Raw genomic sequence first — 17,819 nt, 5'->3', positions numbered from 1 at the left:
TGTGGCTCTTGGGCTTCGTTGCTCCGTGGCATGTGGGATCTTCCCAGACCAGGGCTCGAACCCGTGTCCCCTGCATTGGCAGGCGGATTCTTAACCACTGCGCCACCAGGGAGGTCCCCAGTTACTCTTTATCACCCCCTTTATTACTTATAAACCCAGGAATCTGTCTGGTGCTCTGTTGCCCTCTGACTTTTACCTAAACACATGATGACTCATGGCTGTCTCTCTCCCTCTCTAGGTGTGTATGAATGAAAGACTCTGCAGTGCCCTGAGGAAGAAAGTTAACGATATTGAAACCCAACTGCCGGCGTTGCTTGAAGCCAAAGTGCTTGCTATCTCAGGTACCTGGGGACAGAGGGACCATGGAGGCACTTGGAGTGAGTGATGACAACCGCCGCATCCGTATCTTGTCTTGGATTAACATTCTACCTGTAACTGATGTCATACTCAACAGCTCAAAGCCTTTCTGGGGAGTTTCACTACGACCCATGGGATAGATGGGCAGCGTGCTTCTCCCTATCAGGGATGGATAAGACTCTTAAAAATACACATGCACACATCATATAAAATAGTTATTCATGTAGGTGCCATAGTCTGGACTTGCAGTTCCCGTTTCTTTAAGAGTTTAGAGACTAGATACTCTGGATGCCATACAATTCTAGCCAATGTTTCTACAGCTTCATGTGTATCTGGAGAAGCTCAATGAGGGTTATCAGGTGTGATCGGCCCCTTCCTGTGCGGAAGGAGTGATAACAGGAGATAAACTGAGGTACTCAGAGTAACAATCTAGTCATAGATTATAGATTTTTGGAGGGTACTCAGTGGATTATTATCCTTCCTTAAGCCGCTGGTTACTAAGGGATATCTTTTCCCATTTATCGGTAGGCTGAAGACACAAGCCTCTGAAAATAGGATCTTACTCCATCACCTGAACAGTGTTTTTGAACATTCCTCTGCATTTGTTATTTTATTTTATTTTCACATCAGCTCTATCAAGTAGGAGGGAGAGATCCTGCAGTGCTGAGGAACAGAGGGGGAGATTGAGGCCCTGGGGTGTGTCCTCTGGTGAAGTTCACTCCATCAGCTAAGTGGTGATAGATTGGAGGCTAGAGTCCAGGTGTGATAGATGGATTCTTAGCCCAGTTATGTAATGACAGCCTCCAAGGATTCTGAGTTATATAGGTTGAATGAATCCAGAGCTCGTCAGCTTCGGAAGAATCATAAAAATTAAATGAGAAGGTATAATAATTACATGTATGGGTTTTAAATGGCAATTTAAGAAGGAATACAATAATCGGCATCTTCTGCTTTTCAGATCGTTAAACAACTAATGTTGGCAGCTAACGAGCAGTTTGGTGCCCGGCGCAGTCACGCGTGTTATTTACAACCCACAGAACACGCGCATGTGAATGTGGGACTTGGCTCCTAACAGCTTCACACGCCATGTACTTGGAATTACAGCCCCACTTGCTAAGAGGGAAAAAGAAGACTGAACACAGTCTTGCTTCTGAGTTAGGGTTTTTGCCTTTCTTAATCAATGTATCTTTCCCGGGAATACAGGTGGATGTGTCTGTATTAAGCCTAAGGGAGGGGATGCATCATTCAAGCCGAAGGGTAACCAGCTCTCAAATGTGAATAATTTCCTGTTAGGATCCCAGGGAAAATTCTTAACATGGTATCTTGCATACGGGGCCTGGGTTTTCTGTGTAGTTCTTAGATCAGCTGGGAAATTGGTGAGGCCTAATCGGATGAGGGAGTTAACTGGGGTGGGAACTCACCTCCCGACCCCCCTATTTCCTGGTCACTCTTGAGCCCCTTGGGGAACAGGACTTTCAGTCAACGGGCTGCCCCATGGGTTGGGCTGGTGGCAGGCTGGTCATCATTAACTTCTGCACATAATGCGATTTCTGTTTCCTTTTGAGCTGTGCTCCACAACAGGGAAGGCCCGAGGAGGGAAAAGGTGCTTCCCTTAGGGTGCTGATAGGCCTGTTTTGGTACCTTCAGAATGGCAAACCCTCACTCCACTAGACAAAAGCCACAACCACAAACCTCTCCAAGTGAGGCCTATTTTGGGTTCTCCGTGTAGATGCTGGGACAATGCTGTTGAGATTCTCAGAAGCCCTATTGAATGGAGAGGATGTTATGGGATACCCTTAGGTTCTTAGAGGGCCTTTCGTCTGTCTGAAAGTTTCTAGATCTCCCATCCTGGATTTGATCTATGGACTGAGGTCTCTTCTTCATTTGAGAATCATCTGCTCTCTGCAGAGACAGGGAATAAGAAACAGTTTTATTTTAAAACTTCATTTTTCTTTTAAATATAAAGTCCTGGCTCCTTTATATTTAAATGTATGTGCTTTAACTCATCTCTCTTTTCTTGCACTTGATCACAGGCAGCGACCAAAAGCCAGTGGGCACTTCTGTATCCTGCCTGGAAATCTCTTTGGCTGTATGGTTAACTTCACTAGGAATTGTTTTCTATATTGCCTCGCTGATAATGTTACCAGACTTTCTGTCACTATATTACGGGGGTCCCTTTTCCTCTGGCTTCTAATAATAATACTTTTTCTTACTTTCCTTTCAGCCTTCACTGAGGCCTGCCACCTGGTCCCAAAGTCAGCGCCTCAGGTTGTAGGGTTTGTAGCAGCAGCATTCTACTTTCAGATGCCAGCATCTGTCCTCGTTAGTGATTGCTGTGTAATGAACTACGTCAAGACTTAGTGGCTGAAGACATCACCAATCACTTATTTTGCCCATGAACCTGCTATCTGGGCAGGGGGTGGGAGGGTCAGCTAGGGTGGGGCAGCTGGGGCCGGAGAGTCCCCTTCCAGGACTCCTGTGACTAGCAGGTTGGTCTGTCTGTCTGTCTGTTGGTTCTTCCACGTTGGTTCTACCACGTCTGTCGGTAACCTCACTATCGCCAGCTTGGCTTCATCACATCAGGGCTGCCGGGTTCTAACAGTGAGTGTCCCAAGAGATAAGACATGGAAGTTTCTTATTTCTTAAGGCCTGGACTCAGAAACTGGCATGCGTCTCTATTAATAGGTGATAAATTACCCCAAAACTTTGTAGCTTGAACAACAACCATCTATTATATCCCACGGTTTCTGAGGGTTCGGAATCCAGAAGCAGTTTAGCTGGGTGATCCTAGCTTAGGATCTCTCATGAGGTTGCTGTTCCAGATACGGGGCGGGGCTGAAGTTATCTGAAGGCTTGACGGGGCCTGAAAGATCTGCTTCCAAGCTCACTCACTTGGCTGTCGGCAGACGGTCTTGGTTCGTTGCCACGTGGGCCGCGCCGTAGGCTGCTCATGACACGGTCACTGATTTCCCCCAGAGCAGGTGATCTGAGAGTGAAAGCAAACAGGACAGGAGACACAGTGCCTGTTGGACCTCAGTTTCCAAACTCGCACAGTCATCTCTGCTTTAGTGACTAGAAGGGAATTGCTAAGTCCAGCCCACCCTCAAGGGGAGGGGAGACAGATGCCACCCCAAGGGAGGAGCATTAAAGAATCTGATGGGCACATTTTAAAACCATCACAGCTGCCATTTGATTTTATTGCTGGAGCAGTCCTGGGGCCCTGGTTCGAGAGAAAGGGACACAGGGGACAATGTCAGTGGGAGGGGTGCAGGGAGTTTGGGGGCCATGTTTTACAGTGTGCCACAGTGACTTAGGAGCCTGTAGGAGCCTGTGCACTAAAGATGTGGACAGGTTTGCAGCCACAGGTAATGGCATCAAGCACCTGAGTGCCAGGCCTGGCTCTAGGTACTGCGGGTGCCGCAGTGGGCAGGACAAGATCCCTTCCTTTATAATAATTATGCAGTAAAGTGGAGCGAGATATGCCTGGACTGGATGTGGAAAAACGTGGCTGTGTTTTAAGGGGGAAGAGCAGTTGAGATTGACCCCGGTGTAGGGTCAGTACTGTGGTAGGAATAAACTAGTCATCATTGGTTAGGACCTGGCTCTCCAGGGCTCTGTACAGCAGGCTAAGGGTAAACATATCTAGGAGCAGCGATAATTTACTTTCAAGCCAGGCAAGGACATGATCAAAGCCAGACTTTAGGAAGCCCGGTCTGCAATGGGGTACATGGTGGGATAGAGATGGGAATGTCTGGGGCTGGAACTCACTGACTTAACTAAGATGCTATCAGAGAAAAAGGGAGAAAAGAAGGCTAGTGTATGAAGTCTTCTACAGATGCTTAGAAGAGCTATGGTGGCATTAATATAGCCAGTTGAATGTGGTATAATATACATTAAGAAAACCTAGAAAGCCCATCATTTCTTTTTAAGTGTAGGTCATATGAGATAAGAACACAGACAACAGTAATACATCAAATGCAACAATCCTCTAGATTTTATTTCACGATATACAGTGGATTCTCCATGGAACTATCAGTCCATTTCTTCGCCACCGCTCCTGTGGCTTTCAAAAACTCCAAGGAACCTAGATTTCTCCCTGGTCTTCATTCACCTACACAACTTTTGACTAAACTGTATCTTATTCATCTCTTTTCTTTCCCTTCTCTGTTTCTGCCTTAACTCGTGTGATGTTTGGCAGAGAATAGCTTGGTTGAAAGCACACACCCGTCTTTCATCACTGTGGACAGCTAGGTCCTGTTGCCATTGTCCATCCTAGAGAAGGTCATCCCCCCATGTCTGTGCATAGTGGCTTAGAATGGGGAGCTGACCGGGGCTGACAGATCTCTTGGTTCTTGAGAGCAGAGGTCACACTGCATAGCAGATAGAAGCTTTGGCTTTGGAATCCGAAAGGTCTGTGTTCAAGCCCGGCTTAATCAGCATTGGCTGGGTGACCTTGGGCAAATTATTTCATCTTTTAAAATCTTGCTTCTTCATCTATAAAAGGAGGATAACAGTCACACTCTTACCTTAGCGTGCTGTAAGAATTAAATGAGGTGGTGAATTAGACTAATATGGCGCACCAGTACACTGGTACCTGGATAATAAACGTGTGAGAGCTCTGTGTGCAGAGGCAATCGATGCTTAACCAGCGTCCGAGTGGGAGGAGGTTTCGTCGGGAGGTGACCGGCTCATGTACCTGCAGCGAAAGGGCTTGTGGTGGCATCTACATCCCTTATTACAAAGTGGCTCGGGCCCCAAGTGCCTGCACAGTCTCCTGCCTGCTGAACTAGGGGGGGCCGCTCATTGATGGCGAGCCTTCGTTTGTCCCTTTGGTTTTCAGCACCGAGTTCAGAAGCCCAGAGCCCTGCTGGTCCCCTCCCCAGGCCAGGAAATTAACCTTAGCCCTGGAGGACTGGTCACTGTCATGGCTGGATCCCGCCCAGGAAGCTGAGCCGAGCTCCTGGGCTCAGAGCATCTCCCTGAGGCCCGGAGCAGGTCTGGTCTGACTGCCCACTTCAGGCCCCGTGCCCCTGGGCCTCACTGAGGCTTTTCTGGGTGGAGCTTGAGAGGCCTCTCTCCGCAAGAGGCAGCCTCAGGCCCACCTTGCCGACTGGCGGCCTAGAAAACACGTGAGAGCAAAGATCTCGGAAGGGTGCTCCACCAAAGGGAACCTGCCCAGACCAGGGATCTGTGAGTCTGTGCTGCCCTCACTGCCCGCTTCATGTGAAACTCGCCTGCGTTGGCCTCTCCCTAGGCTGGGCAGAGGCTGCTGCGGGGAGAGCGAGGGGATGGTCTGGGTGCCCCGAGGGTGGGATGGGTGTGCCTGCCTCAGGCTCTGTGGTCAGGATGTCAATGGCAGAAGTAGGGGCCTATCTCCTTTTCTAGAACCGCGCTGGGCCTTGCCCAGCCTTTGACCTCTGGTGATGAGCGCTCCTGTCTTGAGCTTAGCTCCGTTCCCCCTCTGCCTGCCGTGCCTTCCTTTCACAGATGTGGCTTCCTGACCCTCCTCCTGTTCCCAGAAACAGAAGATGTTTCAGTGGCGGGAACCCACGTCCGTGTCTCCGTGACAGGCATCCTTCCCAGCTGTCCCTGGCCTTCCGTCTTGGGCTCCGTCCGGGTCCTGCAACTGGGCTCTGCTTCCGTCATGCTCTGTAACCTGACTAGTGTCCCATGGTCATCTTGCACGGGGCCGGCTGTGCTCTGACCGTTTCCCCGCCCCCAGAATCAAGGCCCAGCTCTCTGATGCCCGGGCTCTGAAGCTTGCTCATATTGACATCCTGCGTGAGTTTCTGGCTCCATGCTTTCCCTGCTTGAAGCAGCCCCCTTTATTGATCTGGTCCACCTGTTGAGTCACCTTGCTGTTTTTTTTCCTGGGCTTTGCCTAATGTCTGGCACTCAGGAGACAGTCGATGAGAGTAATTGTTTGAAATAATTGAACCCTCATTTGTTGATTTCTGATCCCCAGAATCTGTTGTTTCCATACCTCATTTGGATCTCCCCTCAGTTTGTGGTGTATTTTCTTTCTCATCTGCCTCCGATTGTCTGTTTCCAAGGAACAAACAGTTCAAATAATCATTTATTCTTAAATAGCATACCAAGATACCTCTGGTACTCCAAGCCATTTGTTTTTAAAAGATGGTTCTATCTGATTTGACTTTTCCTTTATAGAGAATAAAAATTATCTATACTTAAAATGCATTAGTTAGAGACAAATGTGTCTAAATGGCAGCCTGAAATCTTCTTTCTCTCTTTTTTTTTTTGTGGCTGCGCCCTGCAGCTTGCAGGATCTTAGTTCCCCGACCAGGGATGGAACCCGTGCCCCCTGTAATGGAAGCATGGAGTCCTAACCACTGGACCACTAGGGAATTCCCTGAATTCTTCTTTCTTAGTTTATGATTTGGAGGGAAATAGGAACATTCTCAGAAATAACACTAGATTTTCTAGATAAGTGCAAAATGTTTCCTTCTCTCTAAAAACGTTCATGGTTTAGATCAATGGTGGGGGGAGCTGATAGGCTCGGTAAAGATTTTTCAAAGATGATGTTTATCCAGGGTGGAAATAAAGACCCACCAAGTGAGAAGAAGGAAAGGGTATTGTTCAGAGCTTACCATAGCAAGGCAGGCAACCACCATCACTTGTGTTTCAGCAGAGACTCTAAGGCAGGCAGAGGAGAGGGAAAGCTTCGTGGTGGAACAAAGGAACGTTCCACGTGTGATTGGAGGCTGTTGGCCTGGAGAAGCTGGGGGTGGGTTAACTAGAGCATCCAGTGTGATTGGTAAGGGGAGCATATTTGACTTACTCTGGTTGGTCCTAAGCTGGAAGCAGGGACAAAAATTAGGGAAGCTGTTATTAATCAAGTCCTGGCCATTTGGGGCGAATTGTTACAGATGTTATTGTTCAGCTTCCTGGGTTGTGACTAGAGATGGCATCTGACTTCCTCCAAGCTGGCCTCCTAGGCTGGTCACTGTACATAGGGGTGGGTTTCCCAGGCAGGCTGCTGCAGGCTGGGCTTCTGTTCTATTTATGATCTGGCCATCGTCTGTTTGTATATTTTGTCTCTCGCCAGGCACCGCATTTTCTCAAGCTATTTGAAGCAGTCTGTGTTTTATGTAAAATCCCGTGTTCCAGCGTTCTCTTCCCCTTATCTTCTCTGTCAAATGTGACCATTTCTAAAACGTTTGATGTGCAAAACGAGTCACGGGGATCTGCTCACACAAAATGCTTTTCGGTATCTCAGGAAATCATGGTAACTGGAAGAAAGAAACAAAACAAGTGGAAAATGGCAAATTCCAGCCAAAGGAGCTTCCGTGCAGAGGGGGGTTGGGGAGCAGTTGTTTGGTGCTTGTTTGTGGCCTTGACATCGCTGAGCGTGAGGCTTGGAAGGCAGAGGGTGTGGTCTTGCCCAACCAGCGAGTGTGGACTTGAGCTTGGAATTCCTCGAAAGATCTGGTGTCATGCCAGAGAAGAGGTGCAGCACTCTATTTTTGGGGGGTTTGATTATGTTCCACACTGGCTTTATTTCTTTTTCCCTAGAAAAGAAGTATAGCTCAAATTTGGGTAGGTAGAAGAGGATAACTTTAGGAGGATTGTCACAAATGGAAATGTCTGTGGCCCAGCGAGTACCGTGCGTGTGCACGTCCCCCGGTGAAGGTCATGGTGAGGCCTGTGGACTGACTGGGTGAAACAGCCCATCTGAGCACAGGATTTAACCTCAGCCATCTTGGTGCTCCCTCCCTTTATGGATGATTTGTGGCCGTGTTTTGACCAAGTCCCTTACTGAGCTCTATTTGATGGAATAAGCACCTAACATGAGGTTGGAAGAACCAAGTTCAAGTTCAGTAATCTTAGGTGTGATCTTAGAACCCCAAAACATTGTGACCTTACGAAGGTCACTCTCTGGGTCTCAGTTTCTTCAACTGGAAACCAAGGACAATCATTACAAGACCCCCTTCCTGGATTGTTGGGAAGACTAAATGAGAATTCATACAACAAGAGCCCTGTAATCTATAAAATGAGACTCAAATAATGACTTCAAAAAATAACCCCCAGATACCATGAAGTAGAGGAGGGGAACTATTTAAATTCAGAGACACTGAGGATGTAGTTAGAAACCACAGGTTGAGTAAAATCAGTTTCAGCTTTGGCATGCACCCAGAGGGTTTTAATTATGTTACTTGTAGAATAAAATATTTTGACAGGTGCTTTAAAAAACCTACATGAGGGCCCAAGTGCGGTTCGCTTGCTGCAGAGCAGGCAGGCATATGTACAGCTCGATGCAAAGGCGGATATGCATCCATACAGATTTCCCCCTTGGCTTTAGGGAAGGCCCATCGGGGTGATGGAGACTGGGGTCCCCGGGTCACCGATGGGACTTCCTTCAGGGATCAGCATTTCTTTTTCTCAGTTTTCATCACGGAGCTCTGGTCAGTTTCAGTAATCAGGGAGGGCTGCATCAAGCAAGATTCGCCTCATGGGCTTGGATCTGAGGCCAAAATGCTTACGAAATATTAACCGAGGACAGTGTAGCATTTTATCATGGCATGGGTTTTGATATTAACTGTCTCTTTGGGAATTCACACTCATTCTGTGTGTGTAAAACTTCTACATCCCGCTGCGTTTTCCCAAGCCACACCCCTTCAGATCAAGGATCCTAATTAGTGATCTCTCTCATGTTTTATTAAGGCCCTGGCCTCTAGAGCCGGTGATGAGTTGCAGGAGGGCCTGAGGATGTATTTCCAGGAAACCTTCCATGCTGGCACTCACTCCGTCTCTGTAGTGTCTTCCTGTTTGTTTTGGGAGGTCTCTTCTCTCTGAATTGTTCTCAGGAAGAAGTTGCACACTTGGCAGCTTCTGCCTGCTGTCTCTGGGGCACCATTGGTGCTCACCCCGCCATTTTGCTAACTCTCTGGCTTGACAATATGGCCCAGCAGAAAGGTGGGAGCTCCCTCAGCCCAGGCTGAGAAGGGAACTTGAAAGCACCGCGGGTGCTCATGCTGTTCTGCCCAGAGGCCATCACACTTCTGGGGCTGGGGGCTCCTCCCGCAGTCTCCCCACGACGTGGCAGGTCCCTTGACTTCTCTGTGGCCCTTCATAGGGGGTTCCACTCGCAACAGCCCTCACCGGTCATTGTTCACGTAGAAATCACGGATCCAGAAACGTTTTCGTTGTGTCTCCATTTACAGCTCAAAGCTTGTGGCATCCAGTCTGCTCTCCTTATCAGGACTTTGTTTCTCCTAAATGGGTCCAAACCCATCGGCTTGGCATTTGCGGCCCTCTGTCAATGTCTTGGCCAGTCTTTGGTCATGTGCCTCTCTTCTGCTAGCGCCACCCCCCGCAAGACAATGCCCTTTGCTTAACAAGATTCCCATTTCGCCTTTTGGGAACCTTATGTTCTTTGCTGGTGAACCTGCCTCTGTCTCCCCTTCTGGAATGATCACTCTTCTCTGAGCCCTCCTAGAGCATATTTGCCTATTTTTTTTTTTTACTGTACATCTTATCCCCTTTATTCAATGTAACTTCCTGGAGAGCAGGGCCAGTGCCTTGTCCCTTTCCGTACGTGCCCACATAGTGATAGACAATAAATAGTCTCAAAAGATATTTATGCAATCATGGAATCGGAAACTATGGATTTCAGTAACAGAAATGGCATGGGCTGGGTGTGCAGAATGCCCTTAAAGCGGGAAAAAATTGTGTAACCTTTCCCACATTGATATCATATTGAAATCTGCCTATTGAATAATAAGAATAAAGAAATAAACAGCACAGTTTAATACCTAAGAGGAGGGATTTTTGAGCTATGTTTGAGTTGGAAAGTTGCCCTGCATTTTATTGCTATGGAAGCTTCAGCAAGATATGTAGTTCTCTACATTTCAGTTTTCTCCACTGTAAAGTAGAGATAACAATGTGTATTTTAGTGACCATAAAATGAGCCATTATTTTATATACTACTAAGAAGGAAAAATTGCTGTCAATTAAACAATGATACAGTGCTTTCTGTGGCTTAGACTTTTTATTTTACACTTATTGAAATAGCTCTTTTAGCTGTAGTTAAGCTTTTGAAAAATCACATATCACTCTTTAAAAAGGAAAATATAAGGAGAATGAATGGATTAAGGTTTCCCTAAAATGTTTCATACTTAGTCTGTCCTAAAACACAGTTCGACTCAAGTCAAGGCTCCTGTTTCTCCACACGGTATCATCCTCTGCATCAGTGAGGCAACTGGTGATGCAACTTTTTTTCTTTCTCTCCAAGAATGAACTACTGTTTTCTGTAGGATTTTCTGCCAAGCTGCTAACACCATTCTTCAAGTTTTAAATGCTGGTGCTTTCCTAATCTTACAAATCCATCTCAACAGAAGGTTTTCAGGGAACAGGACTCAAAGGGTCCTTAAATGGTTTGTACATTGAAACAGCAGGGGGATACAGATGCTCAGTCAGGCCACCAAGAATAACAATCATGTAATAACAACTTCATCCAGACTACCTCCTAGATAATAGTAATTGTAAGACACATCCCTGTTTCAGAGATGTTAAAATGTAAAAAAAAAAGTGCATCTTAGAATAGATAACATAGAGTATATTATCACCAAGGGTTGTGGTGAGATTTGAAGGAGAGAAAGTTAGTAGCTGTTATCATGATTATGTTTATAATAAACTCTTAGGAAATATAATGGAGCCCTCTAATAACAATAACTATTGTTTATGGAGTGCTCATTAATGTGATATGTTTATTAATTATGGTATAATTTTCATACTTAAATATTCCCTAATATATTTTTCCTTTTTTATTGAGGTATGATTTACATTCAGTGAAATGCACAGATGTTAAGTGTACAGTTCTATGAATTTTGACACCTGTGTTATCAGCATTCCTATCAAGATATTTTCATCACCCCAGAAACATCACCCTTGTGCCTGTTCCCAGTCATCAACCCCCCCTTCCCCAGACGGCCTCTGTTCTGATGTCTTCTACCATGGATGAGTTTTGCCTGTTCTAGAAGTTAATATCAAGGGAATCCTGTAGTATGCATTCTTTTGTGTCTTTTTTTTGAGATACTTCCATGTCACTGTGTGTATGTAGAGTTTGTGCCTTTTTCTTGCTGGGTAGTTCCGATGTACCACTGTTTCTACCTTCTCCTCTAGATGGACATTTAGGTTGTTTCCAGTTTGGGACAATGAGTAAAGCAACTGTGAACACTTGAGTCAAGTATTTTTTGATTGCATGTTTCATTTTATTGGGGAACTGTTCACCGAAAGTGCCTGTCTCGGCCAGGCACGGTAATAACCAGTTCATGAGTTGTCTCACAGCAGGAGTGCCCGATAAGGGACTGCCGTTGAAAACTAACCAGGAGAATTCGGGAGGGGCCAAAAGGAGGGAGGAGACGCCAGCCCATATGTCCTGCCAACCTTCCAGAACCCTTTGTGCTGGTATCCATCTTGGCTGAGAGATGCGTGCGTCACGAGGAAGGACCCCGAGTCAGACCAGATGTGGGCCAATCAAGATGATGGACCAGAGGCAACCGGAAACTAACCCCATCACCGTAAAGCCCAAGACTGCGAGCCACGTGGCAGAGCAGTTCTCCTGGGTTCCCTGACCCTCCTGCTCTCCGCCCGGGCGCCCCTTCCCAGTAAAGTCTCTTGCTTTGTCAGCACGTGTGTCTTCTCGGACAATTCATTTCCGAGTGTTAGACAAGAGCCCACTCTCGGGCCCTGGAAGGGGTCTCCCTTCCTGCAACAATTTCTCTTGGGTAAATACCTAGCAGTGGAATTGTTGAATCAAGGGATAGGTGTATGTTAACTTTATGAGAAATGGACAGAACCTGTCTCAAAGTGCTTGTACATTTCATGCTCCTGTCACACGTCACACGGGAGAGTTCTGGTAGCTCCTCGTCTTTGTCAACCAGGCAGTTTCAGTCCGGTTAATCTGAGCCACTTGAATGGTTTTGTAGTGGAATCTCTATGGCTTTAATGTGCATTTTTCTGGCAACTAATGATCATCAACATTTTTCATACGCTTTTCGGCCCCGGTTATATATCTTTGTAATGTGCCTGTGGTGTCATTTGCCTACTTTTCAATAGGGTTATTTGTGTTTTAACTATTGAGTTGCAGGACTCAAGTCCTTCATCAGATGTATGCATTGTAAATATTTTCTCCCAGTCTGTGGCTTGCCTATTCATTTTCTTAATGGTATTTTTTAAGCAGTAGACGTTTTTAATTTTGATGAAGCCCATTTATTCATTTTTTCTCTTATAATTAGTATATTCTGTGTCTTAGCTAAAGTTTTTCTGACTCCGAAGTTAGAAAGATATTCTATATGTTTTTCTGGAAGCTTTATAGTTTTCACTTCTACGTTTAGGTCTGTGATCCATCTCTAATTAAATTCTGTGTATGGTTTGAGGTATGTATCAAGGTTAATGTTTCCCCCATATAGGTAGCTAGTTGTTCCAGTACCATCTGTTGAAAATATTTTGTTTTCCTCATTGACTTGCTTGGGCACTTAGGTTGAAAATTACTTAACTGTGTGAGGGTGGGTCTACTTCTGAACTGTCTGTTCTCTTCCATTCATCTGTTTGTCTGTCTGTACACCAGTGCCATTCTGTCTGCATTTACTGTAGCTTCAGCGTTAGTTTGAAATCAAGTAGCAAATGTCCTCTAACTCTGTTCTACCTTTTAAGGATTGTTTTGCTTTAGCTAAGCCTTTGCATTTTCTTTTACCATTTTAGAATAAGCTTTTCAATTTCTACAAAAGACCCACGTGAGGTTTTGATTAGAATTGTATTGAATCAATAGGTCAATTTGAGGAAAATGAAAACCTTAACAGTATTCAGTTTTCCAATGTATGTATATACAGTATATCTTTCTAATTATTTAAGTCTTCTTTAGTTTCTGTCAGAAGTTTTAAAATGGTTTTCTGTGTAGAGGTTTTGCACATATTTCTTTAAATTTACTCCTAAGTATTTTGAGTTTTAAAATATCTTATACATGATATTTTAAAAAAATTCATCTTCCAATTATTTGCTGCTGATATTTAGAAGTACAATTGATTCCTGTATATTGACCTTGATTCTTGCAACCCTGCTAAATTCAATGCTCAGAGCTTTATAGAATTTCACATTTATTCTTGTAGCCACCTGTCATGCACAATCATATTTTCTAAGAAGTTTGCCCTGAAATCCCATATGCTGATTTCTTTGCTCAAGGTCATGCAGTTTGTATAACCGGGATTTGAATTTGGGATTTGAATTTAGGTCTAGTTTGACTCCAAGGCCCGGTCCCTTTCCACCCTACTGTAATATTTCACCTCTTTGACATTTGGATGTTTGTATGGAGTGATGCCATGTGGCTTCCCTGGGTTTCACTGGGATATTTTTGTGTCATCATGTTTCAGAAGGACGTGAATTAGCCAATGCAACCCCTAAAACGGAATATAATGAGAATAAGTTGCTAAAGGGACTGGTGTTTTTTTCAGCTTAAGGAGGACAGTCAGTGTGTTTCCAGATTCCTCCACAGAAGACTGTTAACGCAGTTGGATGTAGCTGCAAAGTTCATCCCCCTTTCCCCACACTGTTAATGTATGCTAGCTGCACCTGCCATAGTTAGGGATGCGGCAACGCTTGTTTTCCCTCCTTTTCTGCAGGAAACCACTTCTGTACAGCCAAGGAGCTCACGGAGGAGATTAGATCATTAACATCAGAGAGGGAAGGGCTGGAGGGACTTCTCCACAAACTGTTGGTTCTGAGTTCCAGGAACGTCCAGAAATTGGGAAGTGTTAAAGAAGATTACAGCAGCCTCAGGAGAGAACTGGATCAGGGGAAAACTGCCTATGGTGAGTGGTCACATGGTTGTCTGGTGTGTATGTGTGATATTTATTGTACTGCTTCGTGTGAACATCACTGTGAAGGGTGTCCTGGAGCCACACAGCACTTTTCCTGGAGGATATTTTTGGCAGGAGCCTCGGGAAATGCGGCAGAATTTCTTGTCAGCTTTTGTTTGGCTATCGCATGTGATGCCTTTTCATTTTCTGTCTTTCGCCCCTCCTCTACCCTGGACTTGCTAATGGCCTTGTGATTGTTGAAAGCAATCTCCCCCTTGGCACAGTTCTTGAGAATTTGCTCTGTTTGACAATTATCTCCCTTTTGTTCCTTGGCTCGGCCTTCTGGTTTGCACAATCGCAGATGAAAGCAGGCTGGCTCTGGGAAAACTGAGAAAAGACCATTAAGCGCCTCTTCTCTGTGTGGGCTTTTCTGAGAGCTGCTTTCCCCAGGAAGAAAGATGTCGAAGATGCCAGTGCTGCCTTGGCCAAAGTATCTGTTTGTTGGAGGAGTTAAAGTATTCGTGTGGTCTTTTCCTGTCCAGTTGTTAACTGTAAACGAGGTCACCTTGAGGCTTCACTCTGAGGAATACTTTCGGAAGATGCCGGTTCAGTCCAAATTGATAAAGCCAAACCTATTTCTTAAAAAAAACAAAACAAAAACACACACACAGTGAAGAATTTCTGATGATTCAATTTCTAATATACAGAATGAAATCATAGGAAGAAAATTTAGATTTAAAATATATTAGATGCTGGAACCTGTTTCTTCATCAGTAAAATGAGAAGAGTATTATCCATCTCATAGGCTGGTTAAGTGGTACAAATTAAGTGAGGTAATTTATTAAGATCCTGAGATTGTGTGTGTGTGTGTGTGTGTGTGTGCAGGCACACCCTTGCACATCCCCTGGGAACTAGAGGTTGTTGGAAGGCAAAGTTCATACATAGTAAATCATTGTCCCTAAATAAATATTTACTAGGAAAATGAAAGGCATATATACAAATAAAGGACTGTATTTACAAAGTATGCTTGTTTAAAAAGAAATCAGAGAAGAATGGAGATATTAGTTAGCCAGATTTGAAATAGGGCTATTTGAAAATATTCCACAAATTGAAGTAAATGAAGATTAGTATTTAAAACCAAATAAATAAATATGAAATCAGCTAGCGGAAATAGGTGTGTCATTTCACTAGGAACAAATTTAGTTTTAAAGACTTACTAAATTTTGTAGAGAGAGGTTTCTTCACAGTTACTTGAATGACAGATGGGATGGTCAAGCATTATTGTGTCTTCCTAGCCGTGGACACCCTCAGGTTGGTTCAACAACTCAGAACGCCTTATCTTTTTTTCACTTTTGTAGGTCAAAGCTTTGTTTTTGCCAAATATGTAACTAGAGACTGTGCGTTTGAGCCTTAATATATAACTGTAGTCCTGAGAAATGACAACACGTTCCTCTAAGATGTGATGGTGCAGTTTATTACATTATTATAGGACTAACCTTGTCTATTTTAAGTGAATTTTTGCTATAAAATTTTAAAATAATAAAAAATGAAAACTATGAAATGTCTCACGTTGTCATCCCAAGTCTTTTGGTGCAAAATGGGAAATTTATATCTAAGAATAAAGAGGTGAACCAGTTTGGACAAATTTAGTTCAGCAATATTTTCTTTTTTAAAAAAATTTTATTGAAGTATAGTTGACTTACAATGTTGTGTTAATTTTTGCTGTACAGCAAAGTGACTCAGTTATACATATATATATAAATATATATATATACATTCTTTTTCATATTCTTTTCCATTATGGTTTGCCACAGAATATTTAATATAGTTCCCTGTGCTATACAGTAGGACCTCTTTTATTCATCCTATATATAATAGGATGCAGCAATATTTTCATTTGAACAGTTGAGCTCTTGGAAGCCATTAATATCTCTTTTTAAAAAAAAGAGCTGTGAAGTATTTTTTGAATCTCATCATTGTCACTTCACTAAGTATTTCCAAAATGATGAATAAAACATAAACAAATGGAACGAGAGATTGTTACCATGGATGATTCTAAATTGCAGATGGCTCATACTGTTGTGAAAGCGTTCTTTATGTTTTATACTTGGATTTTGCTGGATCAGCTACCCTTTTCCCTCAGCTGTAGGCCGAAGCTAATTCTTAAGCATTCTGAGGTGACTTGGCTTTGGGTGAACCAAATTAATAATCTTGGGTTGGAGATAGTGTGAGAGGCAAAGAAAGAAAGAGAGAAAGAATTCCTTAGTAAAATGAAGCTTTTACCCATTGATAGTAGTAAAACTAGACCAAAGACCATATTATCTCGTTTGTTGCATTTTGAGAGTTATAAAAATCTGGAGGGGGCTCTGTGCTCAAGTTTAAACGTAGAGCAAATACAGAGACATCGTACACTTCTGCATGTATTACCATGAGCTGACTCTTTTTAATCTTAGATAAAACGTTTTAAAATAAGACTATTCAAAAAATGAGCACTGTTCAGTGTTCTTAAAAACATATTTTGATTTCCAGCAGTGATTGCAGAATGCAGCATTTGGGAGTAAAAGGCAATTCAGGGATGCACAAGTCACTCCATGACGGTCAGGGACCCAGGCTCTGTGACGTTGGCTCCAAGTTGGCTGACCCAGCCATGTGTGTGTACAAGGGTTCTGTTTCTATAGCGGGAGGGGAGATTTGCAGTCTTAGGGCGCAGTCTGTCTCATTCAGAGGATTCTTAATGATGGGAAGAGTATGTGTAATGACTCATCACAGATGATCTTGCTCACTTACCATGTCATTACATCCTGTGTCTCTGGCCCGACTGTAAGTCCATCGAGGTGAAAACACTGTCTTTAGGTTTCATTTGTGTCCTTGGCAGCACCCAGCACGATGTCATTAAGAATAGTAAATAGACCACAAATAGTTGTTCATTTACTGGGGCCAGATGTTACAATGAAGTATTAGTCCTTTCTTCCCTTATTTTGAATCACAGACCCAGACCTTGGATCTTCTTTAAAAAAAAAAAAAAGTTGAAAATTCATTTTCCAATTTAATGAGAGCAATGATAAGTTTGATTGTCTTTCACGGAAGATGCTTGAGTTGGGTATTCAGATTGGGGTGGCAGCAGACAGGACAGTATGATGAGAAGGACTGAAATACGCCAGTGGACTAAAGGGAGACAGAAATCATCACTGAATCTATCGACTTTTGTCGCAGTGTCACACAGTCTCTGTGAAGAGGGGAGGAAAGGGGGGTGCTTACACCCCTATCAGCAGTTCTCAAGACTTCACGTTTGAAGTCTGAGCAGTTTTAGGTGCAGTGAAATAGAATGAAAAGCTAAATCTTTCAACCCCTGAATACTTGTGGGAATTAACTATAAACCTTTACTTATTGTGGATTTCAATGTTTTCTTTTTTTAAGGGATAGTGGGATGAAAAAAAATCAGTAACTTTTTTACAGTTTGCTACATCTGCTTTTCAGAAAAAAAAGACCACCCTGAGATTTACATAACTGTTTTTCCATCCCTTGTGGATAAGTTGGTAATCTGTATTGTACTTTATTAATATTGTTGATTTTGTACTATAACTCAGATATAAATAAAGGAAGCAGACGTCAAGGGGAGAGATTTAATCACAGAATAATCAGGGCTGG

At 43.8% G+C, this 17,819-nt stretch overlaps 1 protein-coding gene across 6 annotated transcripts in view; it reads left to right on the top strand.

The window, feature by feature from the left end:
- DISC1 (DISC1 scaffold protein) overlaps positions 1–17,819 on the top strand; it is a 362,726-nt gene that overhangs the window by 158,312 nt on the left and 186,595 nt on the right. For 4 of the 6 annotated variants that reach the window (XM_061182533.1, XM_061182522.1, XM_061182515.1 and 1 more), the window contains exons 8-9: positions 239–341; positions 13,995–14,183. In XM_061182533.1, coding sequence (XP_061038516.1) covers positions 239–341; positions 13,995–14,183 — 292 coding nt within the window. Of the gene's footprint in view, positions 1–238; positions 342–13,994; positions 14,184–14,532; positions 14,824–17,819 lie in introns of those variants that run through there. The other 2 variants (XM_061182544.1, XM_061182578.1) reach the window with 2 other exon arrangements.

This window comes from Eubalaena glacialis, chromosome 1 (assembly GCF_028564815.1).
Source record: "Eubalaena glacialis isolate mEubGla1 chromosome 1, mEubGla1.1.hap2.+ XY, whole genome shotgun sequence".
Classification (NCBI taxonomy): Eukaryota; Metazoa; Chordata; class Mammalia; order Artiodactyla; family Balaenidae; genus Eubalaena; species Eubalaena glacialis.
This window is presented reverse-complemented; position numbering and strand designations above follow the sequence as displayed.